The sequence below is a fragment of the Gorilla gorilla genome, chromosome 18 (assembly GCF_029281585.2).
Source record: "Gorilla gorilla gorilla isolate KB3781 chromosome 18, NHGRI_mGorGor1-v2.1_pri, whole genome shotgun sequence".
Classification (NCBI taxonomy): domain Eukaryota; kingdom Metazoa; phylum Chordata; class Mammalia; order Primates; family Hominidae; genus Gorilla; species Gorilla gorilla.
The window spans coordinates 30,341,943-30,362,195 of NC_073242.2; the positions used below are offsets into that span (position 1 = coordinate 30,341,943).

Here is a 20,253-nt window from a genome sequence, read left to right on the forward strand (position 1 = left end):
ATACAAAAATTAGCAAGGTGTCGTGGCGCGTGCCTGTAGTCCCAGCTACTCGGGAAGCTGAGGGAGGAGAACTGCTTGAACTCAGGTGGCAGAGGTTGCAGTGAGCTGATACTGTGCCACTCCACTCCAGCCTGGGTGATAGAGCGAGACTTGGTCTCAAAAAAAAAAAAAAAAAAAAAGACACACAGGCCTGGGCAGAGTGTTGGCTTTGCCTTATCACCTGCCTGACTTGTGCATACAGACCTACCCCTGAGCTTCCTCAGTAAAGTGATGGATAATCACGGCTTCTTTATGAAGCTGCAGTGCAATATCACGGCTTTCTAAATACCCAACCTAGAGACAGACGTGGTCCACCAAGCACGTGCTTTTGCTGCAGCCTTGCTTTTAAGAGCAAAAGGACTAGAAACAACCTAAATACCTGTCAATAGCAGACAGGCTTAATCATTATGGTTCATCCCTATAGCAGAAGACTGTGCAGTGGCCCTCTCTCTACTACCATGGATGAATGGCTAAAATACACAGTTAGATGCAAAGATTGAGACACACAACAGCCAGGGCCTGTGCTGCCATTTTGGAGGGGTGCAGGAGGGGCTCTCTATGTGGCTGCATGTGTATAAAACATCACTGGAGGCTGGATGGAGCAGCTCACACCTGTAATTGTAGCACTTTGAGAGGCTGAGGTGGGTGGATCACTTGAGGTCAGGAGTTCAAGACCAGCCTGGCTAACATGGCAAAAACCCATCTTTACAAAAAATACAAAAATCAGCTGGGTGTGGTGATGCACACCTGTAATCCCAGCTACTCAGAAGGCTGGGGCAGGATGATCGCTTGAATCCAGAAGGCACAGGTTGCAGGAGGTGAGATCGCACCATTGCACTCCAGACTGGGTGACAGAGTGAGACTTTATCACAAAAAAAGCAATAGGCTGGGCACAGTGGCTTAGGCCTGTAATCCCAGCACTTTGGCAGGCCGAGGCAGGTGGATCACCTGAGGTCAGGAGATCGAGACCAGCCTGGCCAACATGGCAAAACCCCCTCTCTACTAAAAATACAAAAATTAGCTGGGTGTGGTGGTGCACGCCTGTAGTCTCAGCTACTTGGGAGGCTGAGGGAGGAGAATTGCTTGAACCTGGGAGGGGGCTGTTGCAGTGAGCCAAGATCATGCCACTGCACTCCAGTCTGGGTGACAGAGTGAGACTCCATCTCGAAAAATAATATAAATAAATAAATAACACGACTGGAGGGCTACATATGTAACCAGCAACCACAGTGTCTCTAAGAAGGGGAACTGGAAGGGCGAGAAATAGGAACGAAGGGGGAAGTTCTATATTCCCTTATACACTATTTTATTTCATATTTGCATGTCTTACCTATTCAAAAACATATTTTAAGTCTGACTAGATAGTTATGAACAGACAGAAAAAACTATAAGGTAGGGTTAAGTGGAAAAAAATCATACTGCAAAACATACAAGGAGTGACTTTTTCTTATGTTTGGTGTGTGTGTGTGTGTGTGTGTGTCTGTGTGTGTGTGTGTGTGTGTGTGTACATACATGAACCTGTGAATCATGTTTGCCTCCAGGGAAGAGGGCTGCTTTTTGTGATACATACTTATTTTTAAATATTCTCCTGAGGTCTTTGCATAGATTATCCTTGTATTACTGAAGGAGGTTCTTTGAAGCAATAATGACTTGAAAGATCAGAAGGCTGGGTGCAGTGGCTCATGCCTGTAATCCCAGCATGTTGGGAGGCAGAGGTGGGAGAATCATCTGAGTTCAGGAGTTCAAGACCAACCTGGCCAACATGGTGAAACCACTTCTCTACTAAAAATACAAAAATTAGCTGGGCGTGGTGGCATGTGCTTGTAATCCCAGCTACTGGGAGGCTGAGGCAGGAGAATCGCTTGAACTCAGGAAATGGAGGTTGCAGTGAGCCAAGATCACACCACTGCTCTCCAGCCTGGGTGACAGAGCGAGACTCCATCTAAAAAAAAAAAAAGATCAGAAGGGCTAATTCCTGGGGCTTGACAAAGGGCAGCTTCCAGTTATAGTGTCTTTCTACCCTCTAGGGACCAGTGCAGTGGCTGGCACCCAGGAGGCCTCTGTTCACAATCTGCTTGTTCCTTGTGTCCCTGGGTGGACACTGCTTCCAGAGTAGGCTAAGATTGCTGGGCCAGGTCTCTAAGGTGGAAAAATTGTCACCTGCTAAAGCTTGGAAGGAGGGCTTCTCCTGACCCCCTGGGCATTCCAGAAGCAGAACCAGAACTGGAAAAATGTCCTTTGGGGTTCACGGGTCGGGGACTTGGGCTTGGAGTTCCAATGAGCAGGGGGGCCCATCCACCTTGGCTCTGGATCATGATTTTCCCAACCCCAGAGGTTTGGTATAGGGTGGAGGGTCCCACTGTCTACAGAGACAAAGCAGGTAAGGCATGAGTGAAGCAGGGCGTGTGTGAGTGAACAAAAGAGGTGCCACGGTCAATGGCTACCAGGGCCTGGGAGACGACAGGGAGTGGTGGGGTCTGTAGAAAAGCAGAGAGCATAAAGCCCATCTCACAGGGACTGCTACTCGCACTCTGCATTCTGCAGTGTCAGGTCCTCTGCTTTTTCGAGCAATGCCAGAAACAGATTTCTTTTTTTGATATATTAAGTTAACTCAATTTAAAAACAAAAATCACTCCTCTGTGTTAGCAGGTTGTAATCATTAGTCTAGCACCTAGTTAGGTGCCCAAGGAATCATAATAAAAGGTTCAATTCCTTCTTGCTCTGCACTTAAAGCTTGTCTACCTCAAAGCTAACAAGGCCTCTGGCACTGTCCCCTCCTGCTCCAGCCCACGACCATCACCTCCTGCTCTAAGCCTATTACCCCAAGAGCCCTTTGCTACTAATCATAGGTAGTCACCCTGGCCCTGGACTCACACAGACCTTGTCTGAATCCCAGCTCTGCCCACTTTCCAGTGGTGGGACTAAGCACATCTGAGCTTCAGCATCCTCATCTTTTTTTTTTTTTTTTTTTTTTTTTGAGATGTAGTCTCACTCTGTCACCCAGGCTGGAGTGCAGTGGCACAATATCATGCCTGTAATCCTAACACTTTGGGAGGCCAAAGGGGTGCGGATTGCTTGAGCTCAGGAGTTCGAGATCTGTTTGGGCAATACGGTGTGACCCCACCTCTACCAAAAACACAAAAAAATTAGCCGGGCATGGTGCTACGTGCCTGTAGTCCCAGCTACTAAGGAGACTGAGATAGGATCCCTTGAGTTCCAGGAGGCAGAGGTTGCAGTGAGCTGAGATCATACCACTGTACTCCAGCCTGGGCAACAGAGTAAGACCCCATCTCAAAAGAAAGAAAAAGAAAAAAGAAGACAGAAAGACAGACAGAGAAAGAAAGAAAGAGAGAGGGAGGGAGGGAGGGAGGGAGGAAGGAAGGAAGGAAGGAAGGAAGGAAGGAAGGAAGGAAGGAAGGAAGGAAGGAACTAACTCGAGGCAGACGAACTCAGCCAAAAGACAGCATTCAGGAGACCAAGGGACCCTTAGGACCAGGCATCAAAGCCATGCTCCCCGCCAGGTATGCCACAAACGGTCTTCAGCAGTTTAGGTAGACTGCTGGACAGTGCTGAGCCCAGAACCTGCATCTCTAAGATAAGGAGAAAAGCCCCTCTGGCTTCTATAGACTCTTCTAGATCCAAGAGCACAAGAGGTCTGCCAGAACCTTCTCAAGGGCGCATCGTTTGAGGCGAGCCTTGCAGAACGGAGGAGAAAGTTTATCTTCATCACAGAGGGCAAAGTCATGCATGCCAGACCACGGACCTGGCATCACCTCACTACCCGCCTATTAACAAGAGTCATGCATGCTGCTATTATGGGCTGGGAGAGTAAGTTACTGTGCTCCCCCACCCCAACCCCTTTCCTTCTTTATCTTCTCCGTCATGGACAACGGTTTCTATTAAGCAATTAAACTGACCAGAAAGGAACAAGAGAAGAGCGGGGCCATCATCACAAGGCTGAAAGGATTTTAATCTAATCTGTCCAGAGAAGCACAGCAGGAATTTGAAGCTTTGATTCATTTATTTTTAATCTGCTGTCAGAAGATATTTTGGGTCTCAGGACCTTCATACGCCCTTTTTTTTCTGATTTCTATTTGAGGACAGCAGGTGAGATGAATACACAGGCCTGTCCTGAAACTCCCTAGATGGTGACGATACATCTTAGATGGAAGACCTGGGCCCCAAAGAGTCCAATTTTCCCTCTAGCTCCCTACAGACGGGCCTCTTTAGAAATATCCAACATACTGGCTGGGTGTGGTGGTTCAGGCCTGTGATCCCAGCACTTTGGGAGGCCGAGGCAAGTGGATCACCTGAGGTCAGGAGTTGGAGACCAGCCTAGCCAACATGGTGAAACCCGTCTCTACTAAAAATACAAAAATCAGCCAGGCATGGTGGCACATCCCTGCAATCCCAGCTACTCGGGAGGCTGAAGCAGGAGAATCACTTCAACCCGGGAGGTGGAGGTTGCAATGAGCCAAGATTGCTCCACTTCACTCCAGCCTGAGCAACAAAAGTGAAATTCCATCTCAAAAAAAAAAAAAAAAAAAAAAAAGAATAAGAAAGAAAGAAAAAGAAAATGTCCACCATACAAACAGCCCCAGATCAATACTTTTTCCATACAAACAGTGCCACAGACAAGAGACTTCCCCTACTTAAGAAAGTAAAGATACATTTTGCAACACTGCACCTCAGCTTCCTTCCCTAAAAGGGGCAAACATTTTTAACTCAGGGGATGCTGTGTTAAATAAAATACAATGTGTCGAGGTGCAGCACTTGGATTGGAGGACATATTTAACAGTTATGGCCAGGCACAGTGGCTCACACCTGTAATCCCAGCGCTGTGAAAAGTCAAGGCAGGAGATGGCTTGAGGCCAGGAGTTTGAGACCAGCCTGGGCAATATAGTGAGATCCCAGTCTCTACAGAAGTTTTTTTTTTTTAATTAGCCAGGTGTGGTGGTGCAGGCCTGTGGTCCACAGCTACTCAGGAAGCTGAGGTGAGAGGATCGCTTGGATCCAGGACTTGGAAGCTGTATTGAGCTACGATGGAACCACTGCACTCCAGCCTCAAAGACAGAGTAAGCCCCCATCTCAAAAAAAAAAGAAAGTTATGAGTTGCTCAGTTGCTCACTCTTACCATTTGGCTCTTTAAAAAGCCACTCTAACTCCTTCTGAAATATCTATAAGGACAGTGGAAAAACGGCCTATCCCCATGACAGATTCTATACTACCCCTTACAAGGGGTATCTTTGGGGCTTCCTGAGATATATTACACAAGTCAACACTGAGCATTTCCAAATGGAAAAAAGAGCAAGTCACTAAACTGTGTGCCCAATAGGCTTTTAAATATGTAAACAGATACCATGCTCACAAAGAGACAAAGAATGCACCGCATCTCTGGTTAAGGACTAATTTTTCTGTTTTGTGTTCACTATGCTTTCTGAACTCTTCAAGTGTTCCATAGTGAACGTGTCTTAGTTTCCTAATTAGGAAAAGAATGTGCAGGACATTTTTAGAGATGACAAGGGGCTTTTTGTAATTTTCATTTGGCAAAATGTACAGACCAGGACCAAAGGGACAGAAGGATGCCAAGTGATGGAAGAAGAACATCTTACTAGTAAAATCAAAAGTGATCATGACCACAGCAAAAACCAATCTAGTAACACTTAACATTTTCAGTGCCTGCACTTAACATGTAGCAGGAAGTGTATTAAGTGCTTTCTATTTAGAGTAACCCACTCCATGAAGCTGGTACTATTTTTTTTTTTTTTTTTTTGAAACAGACAAGGTCTTGCGCTGTCACCCAGGCTAGAGTGCAGTGGCACAATCATAGCTCACTGCAGCCTTGAACTCCTGGGCTCAAGTGATCCTCCTGCCTCAGCCTCCCTGAGTAGCTGGGATTACGAGTACGCACCACTGCACCTGGCTAATTTACTTTTGCAGAGATGGGGTCTCTTTGTGTTGCCCAGGCTGGTCTCAAACTCCTGGGCTCAAGTGAGCCACCTGCCTCAGTTTCTCAAAGTGCTGGGATTACAGGCATGAGCCACTATGCCCAGCTCCCAAGAGGGTGGCACTATTCTTGCATCCATTTTACAGAAAAGGAAACAAAGCTTCAGAGGCATGAGGTAACCTGCTCAAGGTTGAGCAAGGCCTTTCAGAGAGAAGAGATAGACATAGGCCGGGTTGGGTGACCTCTGCGCATCAGTCTGGCGACCTGTGCCCCACAACATCACACTCCAAGCCCCAATCATCTAGTCCAAGCAGTCCAACAAAACTTTCTATGATAATGGGAACATTCTGCACTTACGCTACCCAGTACACCAGCCACTAGCCACAGGTGGCTATTGACTACTTGACCTAGGGCCAATACAACAAAAGAAATAAATTTGTTATTTTTTATTTTCTTTTACTTATGTATTTATTTAGAGATGAAGTTTTGCTCTTATTGCCCAGGCTGGAGTACAATAACGCGATCTTGGCTCACTGCAACCTCCATCTCCCGGGTTCAAGCGATTCTCCTGCCTCGGCCTCCCAAGTAGCTGGGATTACAGATGCGCACCACCACCCTTGGCTACTTTTTGTATTTTTAGTAGAGACGGCATTTCACCATGTTGGCCAGCGTGGTCTCGAACTTCTGACCTCAGGTGATCCGCCCACCTCGGCCTCCCAAAGTGCTGGGAGTATAGGCATGAGCCACTGTGCCCAGCCCTCCCAACACATTTCTAATGCCTACTTTCCTTATGAGGCCAGGGGCAGGTACCTGGCTGCCTGCAATACTCACATATATTAGCCCTGAGAAGTACCGCTCCCTCAGGTTGTGTAGCACGGAGGCTTCGTTGAGGCATGTCAGCTCCGCCATGTCCTCCACCTTGGAGAACTTGGGTGGGTTCATCTTCTGGATGTCATCTTTCCCAACCGTGACCTTCTTGCCATTCTCCACCAGCTCCACAACCACCTCATCCCCCTTCTCCTCCTTAATGCTGGCTGCCTCGAAGCCCTGCTTCTCCGAGGGGACCCAGACGAGTCTCTTGGCGGCCCAGTCAGCCTGGGCCACTGGGCTGTTGATGAAGTTTTTGTCCACAAAGAGGAACTTCTCATCGTCACTGAGTTGGCCCTTCTGCGCCATGGTGCCTTGTTGGTCCCCTGTGGAATAAGGTAACAGGGTCAGAATCAGACCACAACCAAGCCCGGAAGACAGACCGACCACTCACCTTGCCCTGTCTAGGAACTCGGTCTGCAGAGACATCCCACCAAGTACAAAGACCTGCAGTATTGTGTATGTGGTCAAAGAACAGAGACCACCCAAAGGCCCTTCAGAAAGGGATGTGTGTCATCGCCTAAAATACCAAAAGTCAGACAACCCAAATGTCCACCAACATAGAGCTGGATACATAAGCCATGCTATTTCCACACTGTGAAATTCTACCCAGTGCTCAGGAGGCAGGAAGTAGGGCTGGACAAGGTGGCTCACACCTGTAAACCCAACACTGTGGGAGGCCGAGGTGGGCGAATCACTTGAGGCCAGGAGTTCAAGACCAGCCTGGCCAACATGGTGAAACCCCGTCTCTATTGAAAATACAAAAATTAGCCAGGTGTGGTGGTGTGCACCCGTAATCCCAGCCACTTGGGAGGCTCAGGCAGAAGTGCTCAAACCCGGGAGGCAGAGGTTGCAGTGAGCCAAGATAGTGCCACTGCACTCCAGCCTGGGTGACAGAGCCAGACTCCATCTCAAAAAAAAAAAAAAAAAAAAAAAAAGAAGCCGGAAGTAAGTCTACACATGCTAATATGGGAAGATGGTCAAGTCTAACTGTGCGCTACAAAATAAGAGTCCTCATACGATTAAACATAGAATTACCCAGATTCCTTGAGCCCAGGAGTTGGAGACCAGCCTAAGCAACACGGCAAAACCTTGTCTCTACAAAAAATACAAAAAATTAGCCAGGCATGGTAGCACACTCCTGTAGTCTCAGCTACTTCGGAGGCTGAGGTGGGAGAATCACCTGAGCCTGGGAGGTCAAGATTGCAGTGAGCCAAGATCAAGCCACCGCACTCCAGCCTGGGTGACAGAGTGAGACTCTGCCTTAAAAACAAACAAACAAACAAACAACCCAATGTATATAACTGGAAACTCAGGAAAAGGAAAGAAATTATGCAATAAAATAAATGAGTCTCAAAAGCATCATGCTCAGTGAAACAAACCAGAAAGGCCACACGCTCTATTATTCCTTCAATACGAAAAACTATTAGGCTGGTGCAAAAGTAAGTGTGGCTATTGAGATTGAAAGTAATGGCGGCTGGGCGCGGTGGCTCACACCTGTAATCTCAGCACCTTGGGAGGCTGAGGTGAGTGGATCACCTGAGGTCAGGAGTTCAAGACCAGCCTGGGCAACATGGTGAGACCCCGTCTCTACTAAAAATACAAATATTAATGGAGTGTGGTGGCACACACCTGTAGTCCCAGCTACTCAGGAGGCTGAGGCAAGAGGATTGCTTGAACCCAGGAGGCGGAGGTTGCAGTGAGCTGAGATCGCACCACTGCACTCCAGCCTCGGTGACAGAGCGAGACTCTGTCTCGAAAAAAAAAAAAGTAATGGCAAAATAGAAAAGGCATATCTATGGTGACAGGCAATCAAGAGTTGCCAGAGGAGGCCATGCATGGTGGCTCACACCTGTAATCCCAGCACTTTGGGAGGCCAAGGCAGGGGGATCACTTGAGGTCAGGAGTTTGAAACCAGCCTGCCCAATGTGGTAAAACCCCATCTCTACTAAAAATACAAAAATTAGCCGGGCATGGTGGTGCACACCTGTAATCCCAGTTACTCAAAAAGCTGAGGCAGGAGAATCACTTGAACCCGGGAGGCAGAGGCTGCAGTGAGCCGAGACTGCACCATTGCACTCCAGCCTGAGTGACAGAGTGAGACGCTGTCTCAAAAAAATTAAAAAAAAGAGTTGCCAGTGGCAAGGAAAGGAATGGATTAGTAAGAGGCACAGAAGAGGTACATAAGAGGTAAGAGGCACCACCTTTCAGGGTGATAAAAGTATTCCCTGTGGTCATGGTGGTGCTTACAAGACTGTATACATTTGTCAAAACTCATTAAGAATGTTCTATCCACTATAGGATGACTAAAGTGAACAATAAAATATTACATCGTTTCCAAGAGCTAGAAGAAGGACATTGAATGTTCCCGACACAAAGAGATGATAAATGTCATTACATAGGAAGTAGCAAAATAAAAGTAATGGTAAATGCTTGAGATGATGGATATTCTAATTATCCTGATCTTATCTCCCCACACATTATATGTATTAATATCAAAACATTACTAAGAGCTGGACTCAGTGGCTCACACCTGTAATCCCAGCACTCTGGGAAGCTGAGACAGGAGGATCCCTTGAGGCCAGGAGTTCAAGACCAACCTGGGCAACATAAGAAGCCCCTGTCTCTGTAAAAAAATTAAAAATTAGCCTGGCACGGTGGTGCATGCCTATGGTTCCAGCTACTCAGGAGGCTAAGACGGGAAGACGGCTAGAGCCCAGGAGGTCAAGGCTGCAGTGAGTTGTAATCATGCCGCTGCACTCCAGCCTGGGCCACAGAGCAAGACCCTGTCTCAAAACCAACCAACCAAACAACTAAAAAAATCATTATGGACCCCATGAACATGTATGATTATTTGTCAATTAAGAAATAAATTTTTTAAGTTGAAAAAACTCACTCAAGCTGTACACTTAAAAAAACTTGAATTTGTTTTAAATCGGTGAGTTTTACTTTATATAGATTATACCTCAATAAAGCTGATTAAAATATTTGTCATAAAGTATTTGTCTTCATTTTATATGTTTGTGTGTACATTTCTAAAAGTCTAGAAAACTGCATACCAAAATATTATACTAGGGTTCTATCTGGTCAAATACGAGACAGTGTGAATATCATTAAGAAAAATAATTATATGTCCATCACCCTAACACCCCAAAAAGGGTTGAAAGACAAATATATTTAAATGCATTTGTTCAAAATGATTTTTGTTGTTGTTGTTTGAGATGGAGTCTTGCTCTGTTGTCTACGCTGGAGTGCAGTGGTGCAATCTTGGCTCACTGCAACCTCTGCCTCTGGGTTCAAGCGATTCTCCTGCCTTAGCTTCCCGAGTAACCAGGATTACAGGCATGCACCATCACACCCAGCTAATTTTTGTATTTTTAGTAGAGACAGGGCTTCGCCAAGTTGGCCAGGCTGGTCTCAAACTCCTGACCTCAAGTGATCCACCAGCCTCGGGCTCTCAAAGTGATGGGATTACAGGCGTGAGCCACTGTGCCCAGCCCCAAATGCATTATTTTTTAAATGGGTACAGAAAGTGGGGTGGAAATGTGAAAATCTTGATTCTGCCTTTTCTATACAAATTGTTCCTTAGGGTAACTAAATTAAGAAGGGGAAGTCTCTCTTGATGGAAGATTAGGTCATTAAATGTCCTGTCTACATGGGAAGCCCATGGATGGTAGATTCACGTTATCTGTCCTGTTATCCAGATGTGTTTATGAGGAGAGGGACAGAGACAACACACTCTATAGGCCTGTCCGGCCCCCTGTTCCTGACTCTCTGACCATAGCTGCAGGGGCTGTCCTGGAAACACTGGCTTACAGCCCCTTCTACCTCTTGCTGCTGGGCTCCAAAGAACTGAGTTGCTGGCTAAGTGAGGACATATGGCCACCAGGATCTATGCGTGGTTGACATCCCTCCTTCAGCAGGGAATTCACAACTCCTTTGAATTCACTGATAATCCCCACGCTTGGGTCCCAGATCCCACAGCGACAGAATAAAGACCCATGTCCCACTCCTGGATCCCTAGAGCTGAGCAGCCAACTCCTAAAACCCAACCTTTTGGGTGATGCAGATTTTGCAAGACAGAATGGGAGTGGCAGATATTCCAATACCTATTTTTTTCCTTTCAGGGCTGAAAATAATAATTAAAAAACTAATTTTAAGAACCTGCTGCTGGGTGCAGTGGCTCATGCCTGTAATCCCAGCACTTTGGGAGGCCAAGGCTGGTGGAACACCTGAGGTCAGGAGTTCGAGACCAGCCTGGCCAACATGTGAAACCCCATCTCTACTAAAAATACAAAAAGTTGCTGGGCGTGGTAGCATGCGCCTATAATCCCAGCTACTTGGGAGGCTGAGGCAGGAGAATCACTTGAACCCGGGAGGTGGAGGTTGCAGTGAGCCAAGATTGTGCCTCTCACCACACTCCAGCCTGGGCAGTAAGAGCGAAACTCGGTCTCAAAAAAACAAAAAACAAACCTGGAAGTTGATTTGCTCAGAGATTTTCTGCTGGGAGACCTGATATAGTAGCTGATGAAAAAAAGTAGCGGCTAGGTGCAGTGGCTCACACCTGTAATCCTAGCACTTTGTTGGGGCTGAGGTAGGAGGATTGCTTGAGATCCAGAGTTCAAGACAAGCTGGCCAACGTGGCAAAAACTGATCTCTACTAAAAACACAAAAATATTAGCTGGGCTTGGTGGCAGGCACCTGTAATCCTAGCTACTCGGGAGGCTGAGGCACGAGAATCGCTTGAACCCAAGAAGCAGAGGTTGCAGTGAGCTGAGATGGTGCCACTGCACTCTGGCCCAGGCAACAGAGCAAGACTTCATCCAAAAAAAAGAAAAAAAAAAGGCAGAGAAATGAGGAAATCCCATCTAAATCTGAATGATCACTTCAGATATCCAGAAAGAGAAATAAAGATCTGGTAGACAACATGTACTGTCCTAAGTTTAACAATCCTCCTTTCTGGATTTTAAAATTGTTATTGAATTTGACTTAGTTCATAGTAAGACCAACAGTGTCCTGCCCCTGACTCCACTTACCCTATCTTAAAAAAGACTCCCTTCTACATGGAAGAATTCCAGCGAATACATGCAGAACAATAAAACTAGGATATAACTGTTTATACAGCTAATAAAATAGTGGGTCTCAAGCTGGGCACGGTGGTTCACACCTGTAATCCCAGCACTTTAAGAGGCCCAGGCGGGTGGACCACCTGAGGTCAAGAGTTTGAGGCCAGCCTGGTCAACATGGGAAAACCATGTCTCTACTAAAAAATACAAAAATTAGCTGGGCATAGTGGCATGTGCCTGTAATTCCAGCTACTCAGGAGGCTGAGGCAGGAGAATTACTTGAACCCCAAAGGTGGAGGCTGCAATGAGCCGAGATCATGCCACTGTACTCCAGCCTGGACAACAGAGCAAGACTTTGCCAAGGAAGGAAGGAAGGAAAGAAAGAAGAAAGGAAGGAAGAGGCCGGGCACGGTGGCTCACGCCTGTAATCCCAGCACTTTGGGAGGCTGAGGCGGGCAGATCACGAGGTCAAGAGATTGAGACCATCCTGGCTAACACGGCAAAACCCTGTCTCTACTAAAAAAAAATATATATATATATATACAAAAAATTAGCCGGGCGTGGTGGCGGGTGCCTGTAGTCCCAGCTACTCAGGAGGCTGAGGCAGGAGAATGGCGTGAACCTGGAAGGCGGAGCTTGCAGTGAGTGGAGATGCGCCGCTGCACTCCAGCCTGGGTGACAGAGTGAGACTCCGTCTCAAAAAAAAAGAAAGAAAGGAAGAAAGAAAGGGTCTTGGCAAGTTGGCAAGGTCTACCAGTAATTGCTAAAACCATTAGGCCAATGGGGCTCACATTTCCTGGTGCATTAGCTTCTGAGTCAGTAGGACTGGGATGGGGCCCAAGAATATGCATTCCTAACCAGCTTCCAGGTGATGATGATGATGCTGGTCTAGGGTCCCCACCACAAGACTGACTATATCAGATGAAGAGCTCTTGTGGAATTTTATAAGGGATGGGTCCGCCTGCCATCACCTAAATCTACTAATTAACCCTAACATCACAAAGAGAGAGAGCTGACTAGACATTATAAACATTACATGCCTGCAGATGGGACACTACAGGAAGTGCCGTTACCACTAATGACATATTCTTGCTAAAAAGAAAAGGGGATGGAGATGGGGGATGAAGGTGATGAAGCCTCCAGATCTAACACCTGTCTATGGAAAATGCAAGGCACAGGAGAGCATGCTAACCAATGCAGTAAACTCCCAAAGGTGAGAGACTATGCTCTGTCGCCCAGCTAGAGTGCAATGGCGGGATCTTGGCTCACTGCAACCTCCACCTCCTAGGTTCAAGGGATTCTCCTGCCTCAGCCTCCCGAGGAGCTGGGATTACAGGTGCATGCCACCACGCCTGGCTGATTTTTGTATTTTTAGTAGAGACGGGGTTTCACCATATTGTCCAGGCTGGTCTCAAACTCCTGACCTCAGGTGATCTGCCCGCCTTGGCCTCTCAAAGTGCTGAGATTACAGGTGTGAGCCACCACGCTTGGCCAGGACTCTCTTTCTTTAACAAATAAAATACAAACAAAAAGGAAGGGAACCTATAGATTAAAAAATAATTGAAAGAAAAGAGGCTGGCAGTAGCCCACATGTATAATCCCATATTTTGGGAGGCCAAGGCAGGAGGATTGCTTGAGCCCAGGAGTTTGAGACCAGACTGGGCATTATAGCAAGACCCCATCCCTTAAAAAAAAATATCAGCCAGGCATGATGATGTGTGCTTGTAGTCCCAGCTACTAGGAGGCTGAGGCAGGAGGGTTGCTTTAGCCCAGGAGTTTGAGGCTGCAGTGAGCTATGATTACATCACTGCACTCCAGCCTGGGTGTCAGGGTGAGACCCTGTCTCAAAAAAGAGAAAGCCACACAGAACGAGAATATTTCATAAATATAGGGCATTTTCATTAGCCTAAAAGATCTTTCTGAGCCTAAATAAAGTACAAGTTCATTGGTGCTGGCAACATTTGATTGGTTGCCTCATCTTGAGAGGTAAGATAACCTGCAGTCATGAAAAGACACCCAGACTTTGCAATCAGATGCTAATTCAAATGTGACTCTGCCACTGCAGAATGCGTGCTTCTGGGTGACTTACGTAGATCTCTGAGACTCAGATTTACTGTATATTAATACTGGGGACCTAATGGGTGCCCTACAGAGCTGCCATGAGGTTTAGATGAAACTCTCTACACCAAGCTTGTCTAACCTGCAGCCCACAGGCTGCATGGGGCCCAGGACGGCTTTGAATGTGGCCCGATACAAATTCATAAACTTTCTTAAAACAGTATGATATTTTTTCGCGATTTTTTTTTTTTTTTTTAGCTCATCAGCTATCATTAGTGCTAGTGTATTTTACATGTGGCCCAAGACAATTCTTCTTTTTCTGGGGTGGCCCAGGGAAGCCAAAAGATAGGACACCCCTGGTCTACACCAAGTACCTTCTGTTTCTATACCCTTTCTCACTTCCTGTGACTCTAAGCCACTTCGCTCATTCCTAACCAACGGCATTTACTACTGTTGGATGTTTTAATTATGTTTATTTCTGGACAGCCATAGTCACAGAAGTGGTTTGATACGATGCGTCTTCTTTTAATAGTATAACCGAGGTTAGTTTAAACAGGCAGCAAAATAGGAAATGCGGCAAAATATTCAATAATTCCTTGATAATCTCTTGTTTCTTAAGGTGTCGCAGCAGATCGTGTGTGTGTGAGAGAGAGAGAGAGAGAGAGAGAGAGAAAGAAAGAGAGAGAGAGAGAAACTGGAGGATGCGTAAGAGAAATGGGAGGGTGTGAAGATAAAGTAAGATTGATCACAAGTAGGCTGAGTGTGATGGCTCATACCTATAATCCCAGAACTTTGGGAGGCTGAGGTGGGAGGATAACTTGAGGTCAGGAGTTTGAGACCAGCTTGGCCAACATTGTGAAGCCCTGTCTCTACTAAAAATACAAAAATTAAAAATTAGCCAGGAGTGGTGGTACGTGCCTGTAGCCCCAGCTACTTGGGAGGCTGAGTCAGGAGAATCACTTGAACCCGGGAGGTGGAGGTTGCAGTGAGCCGAGATCATACCACTGCACTCCAGCCTCGGCAACAGAGTCAGACTCCATCTCAAAAAAAAAAGAAGTGTCAGAGCCGGGACCCAAACCTGGGTCTCATTCTGGAGTCTATTTGGTTCTGCCTTTCACATAAGGTGGGTGGGCTTGTCAGATGCCCATAAAGGAATCAATCCTGTAAGGCACCTGGCACAGTACCTGACACATTACGAACACCCAAAATAGGACTCGAATCAGGTGAAGTAAACTACAGCTCCACACCACAAAAAAAGGACATCTCACAACACATCCTTGAGCAAAAGAAGGTGGTCACAAAAAGCACAGGTTCTGTGACTATTGAACTGAGGTCCAAAACCAGGCAGAATTAATCTACGGCGATAGAACTCAGATAAGGAATGAATGAGCCTCGGGTGTGCAATGATTGCAAGGACAGAACGTGAGGGGGGCTTGTGAGGGTTCACCTCTAGATCTTCATCTGAATGCCAGCCCTATGAGTGTTCACTTTCTGAAAATGCATCAAACTGTTGGGCCAGGTGACATGGCTCACGCCTGTAATCCCAGCACTTTGAGAAGCCAAGATGGGAGGACCACTTGAGCCCAGGAGTTCGAGACCAGCCTGGCCAACACAGCAAGACCCATCTCTAAGAAAAAATGTTTTTTAATTACCTGTGTGGAAGACTGAGGTAGGAGGATAACCTGAGCCCAGGAGGCTGAGACCGGCCTGGTCAACATGGTGAAACCTTGTCTCTAGCAAAAATACAAAAATTAACCGGGTGTGATAGTGTGCACCTGCAGTCCCAGCTACTCAGGAGGCTGAGGTGGGAGGATCGCTTAAGCTCAGGAGGTCGGGGATGCAGTGAGCCGTGATCATGCCACTGCACTGCAGCCTGGGTGACAGAGTGAGACCCCCATCTATAAAAAATATATCCTCTCGAAAATTCATCAAGCTGCACACTCATGGTGTGCATACTTTTTTGGTTGTAAAGTACACTTCATTTTCCTTCCCTCTTAACTTTAATTGTGGTAAAATACAGCTAACATTCACCACCTCGGCCATTTAAACACAGTTCAGTAGCATTAAGTACATTGATATTATTGTGCAATAATGAAGAGTTTGTGCAGATGGTAGCCAATTACATCCCAAGAGGGCTAGGAGAGTGTTTCATTTATTCTAAGCACTATGATAAGTAAAGTGGACTTCTTTTTTTTTTTTTTTCTGAGACAGGGTCTGGCTCTGTCGCCCAGGCTGGAGTGCAGTGGCATGACCTCAGCTCACTGCAACCTCCACCTCCCAGGCTCAAGTGATCCTCCCACCCCAGCCTCCCAAATAGTTGGGACCACAGGCACCTACCACCATGCCCAGCTATTTTTCTGTATTCTTTGTAGAGACGGGGTTTCACCATGTTGCCCAGGCTGAGGTCTTGAACTCCTGACCTCAAGTGATCTGCCTGCCTCGGTCTCCCAAAGTGCTGGGATTACAGGCATGAGCCGCTGCGCCCAGCCCTAAGTGGGCTCTTTCTAATTGCCATGTGGATGAGTTGCCTTAAAAGTCAGAAAAAATAGCAAAAGCTACAAAAGAAAAATAAAAGGACACGCACGTCTCCATTGCCTGGGACCCTGTCTAACCTCAGACTTAAAAACACAAACAAGATCAAGTGCAAAGATTCAGTCTCTGTCCAAAAAAGGAGAGCTCGGAGCAGGCTGGATTCCCTCTGGCTTTGATGTCTCTGACAGTTACGACGTGCAAAATCTGCTTTGGTCAAAAGACAGCAAGATGGGGGATGAGAAGCTTTGACTCATGCTAGAATGGTGTGTTTTCCATAGCATGCCCCTTGGAACCCTAATTCCCTGAAATATCTGGGCTGGGGTGGAGCTGCGGAGGTTGAGAAGCTCTTCAAACAGTGGGGCAGTCAAGGTCAAATCCATTTGGAAGGTGCTACATATTCCCTTTCCCTCACTGAGACACAAAACACACAACAGGACACTTGAGTCTCTGGCAGATCCAGAAACCTGAAAGCTGTTTTGCTCCTATGAGCCTTGGGTCCCCAAAACAACATTTGGCCACAGATTTGCCAAATGTTTTGAGAATGTTTTCTCAAAAATTTGCCAAATTTTTGAGAAAATTCAGTGAGCCTGACAAATTGATAATACTAATACTAGTAATAATAGTTGCTAAGTCTTTTTTTTTTTTTTTTTTTTTTTTTGACACAGAGTCTCGCTCTGTTCCCCAGGCTGGAGTGCAGTGATGCAATCTCAGCTCACTGCAACCTCCACCTTCTGGGTTCAAGTGATTCTCGTGCCTCAGCCTCCCAAGTAGCTGGGACTACAGGCATGTGCTACCATGCCTGGCTAATTTTTATATTTTTAGTAGAGATGAAGTTTCACCATATTGGCCAGGCTGGTCTTGAACTCCAGGCCTCAAGCGATCCTCCCACCTTGGCCTCCCAAAGTGCTGGGATTACAGGCGTGAGCCACCGCAGCTAGCCACAAACTCTGCACTGTGACTCTTGGGCTGCGTCATTCTGTGTCGTGAGGGGAGCTCTTCTGTGTATCGTGGGATGTTCCGCAGCATCCCTGGTCTCTGCCCACCTGATGCCAGTAGCACCCCTTCCTCCACTCATGACAATCAAAAATGTCTCCAGACACTGCTGGATGTCCCCTGGGGTGGCAAAACTGCTTCCAGTTGAGAACCACAGCTTTAGAATAAAAACAAGGGCTGTCTTGGGAAAGGCAGTTAAAGCTGAGAGCAGCTCTCACTTAGTCAGACTCAACTCGGAATACCAACTTCAGAAGGTCAGACGGGGGCAAGGTGAACACACTGGACCAGAGACGGACCGCCAGTTGGCCCAACCCCAGGGACACTCTTCATCTACCTTGATGCACCTTCCCAACCCTCCCTCCTCCACCGTCGCTCATGTTTAAGGTCCTGCATCAGCTCCAAGGGCTGAAAGGACATCTCTGAAATTACTACCCAGAACTGCTGACCACGAAGTACAGTTCGCTCATCAAGAGCTGCTCTCAATGTTTTTGGTTGGGGGAAGGGTCTCACTATATGCCCAGGGTGGAGTGCAGTGGTGCAATCATAGCTTACTGCAGGCTCAAACTCATGGGCTCAAGGGATCCTCCCACCTCAGGTGTGGGCCACTATGCCCGGCTTATTTTTTGTAGAGATGGGGGTCTTGCTATTTTGCCTAGGCTGGTCTCAAACTCCTGATCTCAAATGATCCTCCTGCCTTGGCTTCCCAAAGCTCTAGGATGACAGGCGTGAGTCACCTCGTCCAACTTTCTTGAATGTTTGGATGAAAACAAATGACTCTGTCACCTTTGGCATTAGCGATGTTTGACACATCTGAGTGTGTCAGCCCTGTTTACAGTCCTGTCCTGACCAACAACTGCTTCATTCTTTTTTTTTTGAGACAGGGTCTGGCTCTGTTGCCCAGGCTAGAGTGAAGTGGCGCAATCTCTGCTTTCTGCAAACTCTGCCTCCCAGGCTCAAGCCATTCTCCCACCTCAGCCTCCCAAGTAGCTGGGATCACAGGCACGCACCAGAACACCCAGCTAATTTTTTAATTCTTGCATTTTTTTGTAGAGACAGGGGTCTCACTTTGTGGCCCAGGCTGGTCTCGAACTCCTGAGCTCAAGCGATCTGCCTGCCTCAGCCTCCCAAAGTGCTAGGATTACAAGCATGAGCCACCGCGCCCAGGCTGCTTCATTTTTTGAGCACAAACAAGCTAATCATTAGCCTCTGGAAGACCTTAGGATGTCAAGTAACAAGTCTCAGCTTTGCCCCAAACCTGCTGGGTGACTCTGGACAAGTCACTTGCCCTCTCTGGGCCTTGTATTTTTCATTTAGGGAAAATAAATCAATGGTAGGCTGGCCCAGCTCTACCATTTTATGGGACCTGTCTGTGACTCCCGGTCAAAGGGCTGAAACTGGACCAACTGAGAATGTCAGGTTGCTTTAGTTTGTTTTGCCATCAGTTTAATTTTACCCAGAAGAACTCAGGGGCAAAAGATCTTGCCCTCTCTGCTTCAGCATTAATAAAAAGTAAATTAGGCCGGGCATGGTGGCTGATGCCTGTAATCCCAGTACTTCGGGAGGCCGAGGCAGGCAGATAACCTGAGGTCAGTAGTTCAAGACCAGCCTGGCCAACATGGTGAAACCCCGTCTCTACTAAAAATACAAAAATTAGCCAGGTGTGGTGGTGGGCGCCTGTAATACCAGCTACTCAGGAGGCTGAGGAAGGAGAATCGCTTGAACCCAGGAGGTGGAGGGTGCAGTGAGCTGAGATCCCATCACTGCACTCCAGCCTGGGCGACAAGAGCAAAACTCTGTTTTGAAAATAAATAAATAAATAAATAAATAAATAAATAAATAAATAAATAAATAGTAAATTAAATATCCCAGAGCCCAGAGAGTATAGGATTTGCACATCACCTCACCTGGTCAACAGCTTCCCTCAGGATTTTACTGCCAAGCCATTGGCTAAAGATTTTGGACCAGAGACACAAACCCAAATGTTTTTGGAGATCAGGTAAGTAATACAGAGTGACCCAGACCAGATGTTAGAGTATTGCTTATATTCTAAATACCACGCAGAGTTCAGCACTGTGGCTCATGCCTGTAATCCCAACACTGGGAGGCCAAGGCAGGCAGATCGCCTGAGCTTAGGAGTTTGAGACCAGCCTGCGCAACATGGTGAAACCCCATCTCTACGGAAAATACAAAAATTAGCCAGGCATGGCAGCACATGCCAGTAGTCCCAGCTACTCGGGAGGCTGAGGTGGGAAGATCGCTTGAGCCTGGGAGGTAGAGGTTGCAGTGAGCCAAGATCATGCCACTGCACTCTAGCCTGGGTGACAGAGTGAGACTCCATCTCAAAAAGAGAAAAAAGAAAAATTGCTCATATTCTAAATGTCATAAAGGGCTGGATATAGTGATTCACACCTGTAATCCAAGCACTATGGGAGGCCAAGCCAAGAGGATTGCTTGAATTAGGAGCTCTAGACTAGCCTGGGCAACACAGTGAGATCCCATCTCTATTTCAAATAAACGAACGAATGAATGACACACAGGCAAAACAGAAGTTCTCTGAACCTGATCTGCAACACAATTCGCCAGCTGGAAGGACCTCTGCAGTGGAAATCCTCGCTCAAGGCCTGGTCCAGGTGTAGGGAGGCGTCAAATGTGTCGCAGGGAGAGGGACTGGGTACTCTAAATGCACCTGCTTGGCAGGTCCCCAGTAGTACCAAAAAGGCAGTTTAGATCTATTATTCATAACAGCCACTG

The 20,253-nt window shown here is 46.9% G+C and overlaps 1 protein-coding gene across 4 annotated transcripts in view; it reads right to left on the reverse strand.

Annotated features, from left to right (window-relative positions):
- MYH11 (myosin heavy chain 11) overlaps nucleotides 1-20,253 on the reverse strand; it is a 160,237-nt gene that overhangs the window by 133,960 nt on the left and 6,024 nt on the right. For all 4 annotated transcript variants that reach the window (XM_031002889.3, XM_055365702.2, XM_055365704.2 and 1 more), the window contains exon 2: nucleotides 6,818-7,179. In XM_031002889.3, coding sequence (XP_030858749.2) covers nucleotides 6,818-7,162 — 345 coding nt within the window. In that variant the 5' untranslated portion in view covers nucleotides 7,163-7,179. The remainder of the gene's footprint in view (nucleotides 1-6,817; nucleotides 7,180-20,253) is intronic.